The sequence below is a fragment of the Brassica oleracea genome, chromosome C6, assembly GCF_000695525.1.
Source record: "Brassica oleracea var. oleracea cultivar TO1000 chromosome C6, BOL, whole genome shotgun sequence".
Taxonomy (NCBI): Eukaryota; Viridiplantae; Streptophyta; class Magnoliopsida; order Brassicales; family Brassicaceae; genus Brassica; species Brassica oleracea.
This window is the reverse complement of record NC_027753.1, coordinates 18014666-18024921: the sequence shown is the minus strand read 5'-3', so window position 1 is coordinate 18024921 and position 10256 is coordinate 18014666. Positions and strand designations below refer to the sequence as shown.

Here is a 10256-nt window from a genome sequence, read left to right as displayed (position 1 = left end):
GGCTCCCAACTATTTGGCAGAGATGCCAACAGAATCAGTGCTCGCACTTCATCGTCAAACTCGATTTCAACCGATGACAGTTGGTTGACAATCGTGTTGAACTCGTTCACATGTGCGGCAACCAGGCCACCTTCTTCCATCTTCAAATGGAAGAGTTTCTTCATGAGAAACACCTTATTGTTTGCCGAAAGTTTCTCATACATATCAGAGAGAACTTTCATGAGCCCTTCTGTGGTCTTCTCCTTCACAACGTTGTGAGCAACGTTTTTCGACAGTGTTAACCATATAACACCCAAAACTTGTCTGTCAAGGAGCTCCCACTCATCCTGATCCATCTTCTCAGGCTTCTTGCTCAGTGGTTGATGAAGCTTCTTTCCGTAGAGATAATCTTCAATTTGCATTCTCCAAAATGCATAATCTGTACCGTCAAATTTTCCAATACTGTGCGCTGAACCATCTTCGCCTCCCATCGTTTCTGGAACCACCGTGTATTAAAACACCTCCGTCGACAAACCGATGTTACCGACAAAATTCACTATTCACAAATTACTGTTCACGTGAATAGTAACTCCGCAAAAATTTGACCGATTACCGTAACTCAAGCTCTGATACCAGTTGTTAGGAAATAAGCGGTCAAATTTTGCGGAAAACCAGTATTAATGGGAGCGGGAAAAGAGCACACACACCAAATTGTTAACGGAGTTCGGCCGATGTTGCCTACGTCTCTGGATCTGCTACAGATCTTTTATTATCAACCAGAGAAATTTTTCAAGCTCACAACTCACACCCCGATCCCAAATACACTCAGAAATTACGAGTAATTTCTTAAAGAAGATTTTTTGTGAAAAAAAAAAAAATTCTTGTTCTTCTTCTTTTCTTCTCTGCTCTTTTCTTGTTCTCTCTGTTTTTTTTTGTTTTTGGGATAATCTTGAACGTGAAGAAGCACCATGTATTTATAGAATGAGCTTGAGAGGTAGATGTTGACAAGATGATCAAGCCATTCCTTTTTTACTTTGTTTTCACCATATCTCCATTCAACCACTTTCTTTCACCGTCGAGTAATGAAAAAAACGTGATTCTTTGACTAACACCAAGGTTGTATATGGCTCGATGGAAATCAAATTGCAGCCTGATTGCCGCCCTAAACTGTATGATAAAACAAGTGAAAAGGAACACTAAGAAATCATTAACGCATATCAAATTAGACGTCTAAATTAGCCAGAAAGACAAAGTACACACCTTGCTAATTGCACTTCTGGCCATTTTTTCTTTCTCTCTAGCAGGAACAATTTGGTTGAGTTCCTAATGAAAAAAAAATAGAGGAATATTCTAAGTTCTGTGACATTATAATACTTTTTAAAGGTAGGGATGTCAGAACTGTCATGGAGATATCTCCAACCATGGGAGAATCTAAGCTTGTGGGTGCAAGTGCAACCATAAAATTTTAATAATTCTTATTATACATATAAACTACAAGTAAATTAGTCCATTTGAGAATGATTACACCCATTAGAAAATTTCTCTGGATTCGCCCCTGCCTGCAACACCAGTCCCCAATTGTTTAAGGCTTGCATATAATTGATAGTTCAAAATATGTCGGAAACCAAAAAGATAACAAAACAAAAGCTAAGAAAGGATATGATATAGTTGACTAAGGTTTGGTTTTTGAAATGTGAAGTTTGTAATTTAGGAGATGATCATTACCTCGGAACTACTCCAGTTGAGCTGAACGAACAACCTTTTCAAAGTTATTGGTCGCCTGAAATAAGAATTTTGAATTTGGTATTATAAGTTGAGATCAAACCACCATAGTTTTAGTTTTAACAATTAGCAGGATAAAGTCTTGCCAGTGCTAATATTGTATGCAACATTACTAACATATTCCCAAAGTTGTTCAGCTTCCTTTGTGAGACCACACATCTTTGCCCTGTCATATATAGCAATAGCACAGTTGTAGTAAGCTTGTCACATAACACACGTCAAACATAAAAGCTGAAGCCATTTATATGAACTGAAAATAATGGTTTTCTTCTTTACAGTTGTGATAGCCATTTGGTAATGACATAAATCAGAAACAAAGATAGAATCTTATGAATACATACATCATACATCATTTGACATTATCTTACTAATCTCTGAACATGTATTGCGCGAACGTTGTTCCATTAGGCAATAATCCATTAGGCACCCTCCTCACCACTCTTCTAAATAGTGCAGCATTAAACCCCTAAACTCTATACCAACAGACACACTAACATTGAACCTTGCTTCTTGGTGAGAAATTTGACTTTGTAAATTCGTTATTGCCCACTCATTTATGTCTCTATTCCATGCATTATCCACCCTCCAAACTCCCTCTGTCTCTATAGGAATGAGGACATGATTTATTATCTGAAACAAATCTTCGTTCAGGAAGAATATGTCTCATTCTCTCGTGGTAATCCACCGACCATGAAATTCATTCAGTATTGTGTTAATATCTGCATTATTAGTAAAAGTTAATCATTGTAAATGCTAGTTATGTATATGAATGCTATTTGAAATTCAAATCTATATATCTAAATCATGATTTAGCATGTAGTTCTATTAACATCTGATCATCATTATAAACTAGTTGTAATCCATCGACCATGAGATGCATTTAATATTGCGTTATTAGTAAAAATTAATCATTGTAAATGCTAAATGTGCGAGTCATGTATATGAATGATATTCGTAATTCAAATCTCTTATATCTAAATCATGATTTAGCATGTAGTTGTTGCATTAACATCTAATCATCATTATAAAACTAGGCAAACATATTACTCTCTAGATATTGTCTTAAATACTAAATGTTGATTTACGATTTGAGTATATAATTGCTATATGTAATTCAAATTTTTATATCTAAATCATGATTTAGCATATAGTATTGCATCAACATCTGATCAGTGAGTATTTACGAGTCCAAGTATAAGAAGGCTAAATACGTAAGTCAAATTTTTATTTCTAAATTTTTAGAGAATTTAGTATTGCATTAACATATGATCATCATTAAATCATTATTTACGAATCAAGTATACAAATGGTTTATGTAACTCAAATTTTTTAATCTAAATCTATAGAGAATCACAATATCAAACAAAAAAGTTTCAAAAATATATATATATATATATATTTGTTTTCCAAATCACATCTAACAATCTAAGAGTATAGGCATTCAACTTTACGGTTCAGTTGGGTTATTTGAGTTTATGGTTCGATCAGGTTGGCGTGTTTTGACCCATTAAGAGTCTTTTTTCAGATTAGATCGGTTCGGAACTAGTCAAGTTTAAGTCGGTTTTCAAATTTGTTATGATTTGATCCAGATTTGATTCTGGTTTAAATCCAAAAGAACCGAAAACTTGAACTAAAATCGAAAAACCAAAAAATATTCGAAGATTATATTTCCTTTTAAATATTTTTTTGGTGTATGAATTATATTTTAAAATATGTAATTAGTATTTTTGGTATTCTGTCCTTCAGTTTTCGGTTCAATTCCGGTTTTATAAAATAAGAAATGGGATGGAACTCAACATTGTGCAATGTATCTTATAAAGTCTTCTCCAAGGTGCTGGTAAATCGGTTTTAACATCTGAGTAATATCATTTCTGAAAATCAGAATGCTTTTATACCTGGCCGAGTGATTTCTGATAATATAGCGATTGCTCGTGAGATCTTTCACAGTCTTATAGTCAAGAACAAGGCAAGCTACATCTTATATGGCTGTTAAAACTGACATTACAAAGGCTTATAACAAATTAGAACGAGAGTTTTTGGAGAAAACAATGTACTATATGGGATTTGATAGGCGTTGGATACAATGAACCACGAATTGTGTGTCTACTGTTAGCTTTTCAGTTCTCATTAATGGATCACCATAAGTAGATACTATACCAGGACGTGGTATTAGAAAGGGAGATCCATTGTCTCCCTATCTTTTCATACTATGTACTGAAGTTCTCTCCTCCGGATAGGCAATCAATCTTAGTAAGTCTTCAATAATTTTTGGATCAGAAGTTCAATCGGTTGTGGAAACTCAAATGAGAAATGTATTGGGAATCCACTATGAAGGTGGCAGTGGTAAATATTCAGGATTGACTGAACAGTTTGGTGCTAAGAAGAGTGAGATGTTTGCGTTTATTATTGAGAAAGTAATGGCTGTTACACAAGGATGGAAACAACGTCATCTCTCATTAGGAGGAAAGCAAACTCTTCTCAAAGCAGTAGCTTTAAATATGCCAATCTATTCAATGAGTGATTTTAAATTGCCTAAGGAGGTTTGTGACGAAATAAATGGAATTTTGGCTCAGTTTTGGTGGAGTTCTGGTGATAGGAAATGACTACATTGGTATGCTTGGAAGAAGGTATGTTTTCCTAAAAGAGAAGGAGGACTTGGGTTTAACGATTTAGAACTTTTTATCAAGTCTTGTTAGGAAAACAAGTTTGGAGAATTTTACAAAATCCTTCATGTCTAAACACAACATTAATAAATGCTCGTACTTTCCAAATTGATGTATTCTTGAAGCAGTTCAAAAAAAGAAATATTCCTACGCATGGAAATCAATTCTTTGTGGGAAAGAGTTGGTTAAAAGGTATTAGGATATGTCATTGGAGATGGTACTATGATTAATACTTGGACGGACCCTTGGATACCTGACCATCCGCCTAGACTTCCACGAGCTCTTGGTAATGTTGATGATACATCTCAGGTCAGCCAGTTGGTATTACAAGAGTGGAGTAACTGTGATGTAAAAAATAAGAGAAGTGATCATTGAAAAGATGTCGATGGATAATGAAACTAAAGGTTAGCCCTAATGCAAGACAAAATCTCTTGGGATGGCATTACAATGAAGATGGAATATACACCATCAAATAGAGGTGTCAACTGGGCGGGCTGACCATGGGCTAGCCCAATCCAATTCATTTTGGGCGGGCTATGGATGTGCCCAATTAATAAATGGTCCAACTGGACAAAAGACCAATTGGTACATGGTCCAATTGGGCAAAGACCAAATGGACAATTGGTGTCCATGGGCTTCTTAAAACATTTTTTATGAGTTTAAGAAAAGAAAACATAACTTTACAATTTAACCCAAAACAATAGTTTTATCGTTAAAATAAAAAATTCACGATTTTGACGGAAAACATAATTTCACAATTTTGACGGAAAAATGTATTTCATTAATTTGGCGGGAAAACACAATTTCTCGATTTTGGCGGAAAAACACAATTTCTCGGTTTTGGCGGGAAAACGCAATTTCTCGGTTTTGGTGGGAAAACGCAATTTTTCGGTTTTGGCGAGAAAACGCAATTTCTCGGTTTTGGAGGGAAAACACAATTTCTCGGTTTCTGTGGGAAAACGTAATTTCTCGGTTTTGGCGGAAAAACGCAATTTTCGGTTTGGCGGGAAAACGCAATTTCTTGGTTTTGGCGGGAAAACACAATTTCTCGGTTTTGGTGAGAAAGCGTAATTTCTCGATTTTGGCGGGAAAACGCAATTTTCGGTTTTGGCGGGAAAACACAATTTTTCTGGTTTTAGCGGGAAAACGTAATTTCAAAATTTTAGTAATAAGATCTAAACTAATAATTAAAAAATAATTATAAATTTTATTGGGTGTTCATGGGCATGCCCATTTGAACATGGTCTCTATTGGTCTTGGACATTTGTTTGGACCATTGTCCAATATGGACCACCCATTAGTGCCCAAAACTGAAATGGTCCAACTGGTCATGCCCATTTGGACCATTGACGGACCATTTGACAGCTATACCATCAAATCAGGATATTGGCTTGCAACACACATGGCAGACATATGGAGATCTAGAGTTGAAGCATAAAATATGGAAAACAAAAGGACCACTTACCGAAAATAAAACATTTTGTCTCGAAGTTGGTTTCGAGATGTTTTGCAACATGAACAAATTTAAAGAGGAGACATGTTACACAAGATGCAATATGTAGAAGATGTGGCCATGTGGGTTGGAAGATGAAACGAAGGAGCCTCTATTTTTTGAATGTCCCTATGCAAAAGGATTTGGCGAGGATTTGGTATTTCCAATAACATTATCAACAGCTCGGCAACATTTTTTGAGGAGAAGATGGAAGCGTGTTTGAGTTGTTGTACGTCTTCAAGATTGACTCATCTGCACGATATGCCATTATGGATCCTTGGCGTATATGGAAGAACATGAATGTTATGATTTTCCAAAACATAACAAATACATTGGAAAACAATTATTCAGTACGTCCAAGCTGATGCAAAGGAATGGAAGGATATTGAATCTCCAATAACATCTACACCCTCGACTACAAGGTGTTCTAGAAGCATGACGCATACATATTGAAAAAGGCCAAATTAATGTAGATGAAAGTTTTGTTAACTCAAATGTTGAAGCGAGAGTGGGATGGATTCTAAGAGATGAACATGGTTATTATAAAGAATCAACATTGTTGGATAAGGGGCTATCAGAAGATAATCATTGAAAGTGATTGCAAAAAAGCCATTGATGAGCTCAAGCATGCACAACTACACTTTGGAGCTTATAACTGGATCAGAGAGATATGATGGTGGATGCAAAAGTTTGAGGAAATCTTGTTTGCTTGGATAGGAAGGAAGGCAAATCGAGTTGCAAATATATTGGCCAAGGCTACAATTCCAAATGATATACTGTTTGTGTGTTCATTATTTTGTGCATGCTATAATTGATCATCCTCTTCACGAGAATTATGTAAACTCACAATGAGCTCAATAAAAATCAGTTGTTAAAAAAAAAGGGTTTTGTAAGTTTACGTTCGTTTTGATTTACTGTTGGTCTTGATTCAGTTTTCGGACAATATACACTCGCCTATCTAAGAGGTTGGTTTCAGGGAACATCTCAAATTCTCAATCGAGAGGTTGACATTGATACGTTTTAGGCATCGAATCGTTAAACAGGGAAATCAGAGAAATTAGATGATGAAAGTGGATGATGAACTGATGTTGATTACTGGAATTGATAAAAAGATAACAAGTTTAGAGAGGTTTTCTCATGAGTCTCCCAACTTTGATCAACGACTTGATAATCACTCCTTACGATCCTCATTCCTCACACACACTCGAGCCATCAAGCATGTGCACAACCTCCACGTCACGTACACACTCTATGTGTGATCCAACATAGCATGTGCTCTTGCCGCTGACTCAGCAAACATCCGTTATTCATTATTCTTTCAAGCCTTGTGTCTTCTAGAAAGAGCCTTTGTATCAGACATCTCTACTTCTACCCATCCATTTTAATTTTAGCTCTCTTTATTCAAGTAACAAAATATTCCAGGACATGGTTGAAGATTTTTTTGTTTCACATTTTAAGTAACAATAACAGATGAACACTAACAAAAGAAAGTGCAACAGTGGCAAAGAGTGCCTCTTTCAGATCTTGTCGTGAAGATTGACGACCAAGTCATGAGCATCGTCAAGAAGTTTCCAAACATCAAGACGACCAGCCATGCTATTACATTCCTTCATTATCTCATCCATCCCACTGTACTTCTCTATGATCGTCTTTCTCCTCTGCAACACGCTTGCCGCTATCGCATATAGCAACAGATCTTCTGTCGGTGGTGCCCGTAACCTTATTCTCCCCCATGTCGCCTTTGCAATCCCGGTTCTTATGGCTGCTTGATCCGCCCACATTACTTCCCACAGGCAAAGCGTCTGCTCAAATGTTAGCTCTCGTCTGAACATCACCACCACCATACGGTATACAAAGAAGCAGTCTTCCGCTTCTAGGTTCTCCAAGTGCCTGTACAAGCGGATGTCTTTGTACTTTATGATTTTCGATACCATTGAGAGTTGTCTCCTGATTCCAACCTCGTCTAGCCTGAAATTATGCCTTGCTTTACTCATGAACCCGACAAAGCACCAGAACGCAAACGCGTCGTCTTCGATTACTGCGAGTATAGGAGATAGTAAGTCGCTCATTCCTTGACAGTAACCTATTTCAGGGTCGTAGACCGCGTAGGCTTCAAGGATGGCGACCAGGCGAGCTGCATGTAAGATCCTGCAGGGCTCCAAGTCCTCGTAGTCAGTAAGACCAACCTGTGTGGCTATTCCCCGGGCTTTTGTGTCAGACACACCAGCTTGAGATGGTGAGTAGGGCACCCATTCATCATTGGCTCTCACTGCATCCAGGCGGATTATTCTCTGCCAAATTGTGTTGAATTCCTCTTCTGCCTGAGATTTTGGCTTTGATGATGGAGACTGAGTGTCTTTTTCTTGGTTGACTTTACCGTGTCTTTCTGCTTCTTCTTCTTTGGCTACAAGAGGCAAAGTCTCAGTTTCTTCAGAGTTGGTTGCCTCTGAGTTAACGGTTGTATCATGGCTTTCTACTTCCTTCGCTAGAAGAGGTGAAGTCTCGGTTTCTTCAGAGTTGGTTGAGTCTGAGTCATTAGAGGCATCTTCGGAGGTGACGCCACTCTTTTCACAGTCCCCATCTTGACGGATCGATTCGGAATTCAACTTCTCTGATTCTTCTACTTGGATGGATCTCGTGGAAATACTGACTTGTTCAATATCATGGGAATCAAGAACCTGGCTGTCTTCGGTGTTGCTGCTCTGAGATGTCTGCTTTGAGTCACTGCCATTTTCATTGCGCCTATTAATCTCGCGACACTGTCTCCGCAGGTTTTCATATTCCTTCCTGCAAGATTTACGTATGTCTAAGCGACAGGAGTTCTCAAACGACTACTTATTGGTAATTTCATGGAAACATTGAAAAAGTCAATAACCAGCTTGCCACCTAACGGGAAACAGAGAAAAATGGGAAACTTAAATATTGGCAGAAAGTTGAGAAGCCATGAAACTCCATTTGTATAAGTGAACGTACTGTTTCTGCTGTCGGATAGAATCTCTTTCTTCTTCGGTGCTGTTTAAGTCATACCTGTGAGACGTTAAGTAGAATAAAGTTATAGTGTGTCTGGATGATAAAGAGTACTAATTGCTTACACAGGGTTCATTATAAAAGGCGACTCTAAGACTCTCCCATTTGAAACTCCTCACTCCTAGTTAATGAGTGGTTTACTGTTTATTCTAAGTTTCTAACTTATCCTTATATAACATTAATTACCAGCCCCATAGAAAAATCTACACTTCAACATTTAGAACATACATACGAACCTAAGGCTGAACAAACAAAAAACTCCACGGTAGCCGCAGAGTATATAACTGATCCAAATCATACTTCAGCATTAAGAACATAAAGAAGGGAAAAGGAAAAAGATGCAGATTCTTACACTCCAAGGAGGAACAGCCAAACTTCTGGTCTGATGCTTGGATCCACACCCTGAAACAACGACATGAATTAATATACAAAGTCACAATAGGACAATTTTGGTTAAAGTCTGAGTATCAGAAGTTTATCAAATGGAGCAATTAGCAACATACCCCACTGCGAACTTTCTTCAGAAATTGGACACCTCCATCACCGAGTCGGCCTTCCTCTGTGAAAAAGGCATTCCATTGTTTAGGCTGAAGAGCATGCTTTCTTCTCCTCAGTGACCAAGGCGATCCAATGCTTCCTCTGAAGAAATGGATTAGCAGAAAATAAGCAACTTCATTTAAGGAACAAAATTACACAAAACAAAATGTGGCGATCAGTAGCTTGCTTGGAATCGTAAATGTTGTGTTCATTTATGCCAATGATCATCAGAAGACCTAAGACATTGGTTACATTATTCAGTTATTATCTTTCAAAGGCTTTGGTGATCTAAGAATATAGACTTCAGAGACCCTTTTGCCAGACAATGATCAGTAGTTAACTAGAATTAGAACCCATATGATTTAGCTTCCCCTATCAAAATCAATGAGCATCAAAGGACTAGTATTATTACTAAGCTAAGCATGATAAAGTAGTGAACAAGCTTTTACTTGAGATCTTTAGTGTTTCATTTCGCATTCATATATACACCTACCTATGGGAGTAGACGACGGTGACAGCCACGGCCACGACGGTGACCGCCACGGCTAAACCAACATTGGAAGGAGCAACAGCCGTCGACCAGAATTCGCCTGCGTATCCGTTCCTGGCGGCGCCACCGCTGCTGCCATCGGCAAAGACGACCCATCTCCCGCCGAGGATCAGCGTCAAGAAGACCGCGGCGACGAAAGTTACCGTCGATGCGACGGAGCGAGTGGCCGCCGCCACTTTGTCGGTCGTCGTCAATCGTAGTGGTCCAAACATCACCCCCCCCCCCC

At 38.0% G+C, this 10256-nt stretch overlaps 1 protein-coding gene and 1 pseudogene across 1 annotated transcript in view; both read right to left on the bottom strand.

Moving 5' to 3' along the window:
- LOC106297637 overlaps positions 1-2065 on the bottom strand; it is a 6429-nt pseudogene extending 4364 nt beyond the window's left edge.
- Positions 2066-7291: 5226 nt separating this feature from the next.
- The window catches only part of LOC106300830 (small G protein signaling modulator 1-like), a 4131-nt gene continuing 1166 nt past the window's right edge, over positions 7292-10256 (bottom strand). Inside the window, exons 2-6 of the mRNA XM_013737065.1 lie at positions 9974-10243; positions 9447-9582; positions 9296-9345; positions 8890-8943; positions 7292-8703 (exon numbers count right to left, since the gene is read on the bottom strand). Of these exons, the coding sequence (XP_013592519.1) occupies positions 7434-8703; positions 8890-8943; positions 9296-9345; positions 9447-9582; positions 9974-10242 (1779 nt within the window). The 5' untranslated portion in view covers position 10243 and the 3' untranslated portion in view covers positions 7292-7433. The remainder of the gene's footprint in view (positions 8704-8889; positions 8944-9295; positions 9346-9446; positions 9583-9973; positions 10244-10256) is intronic.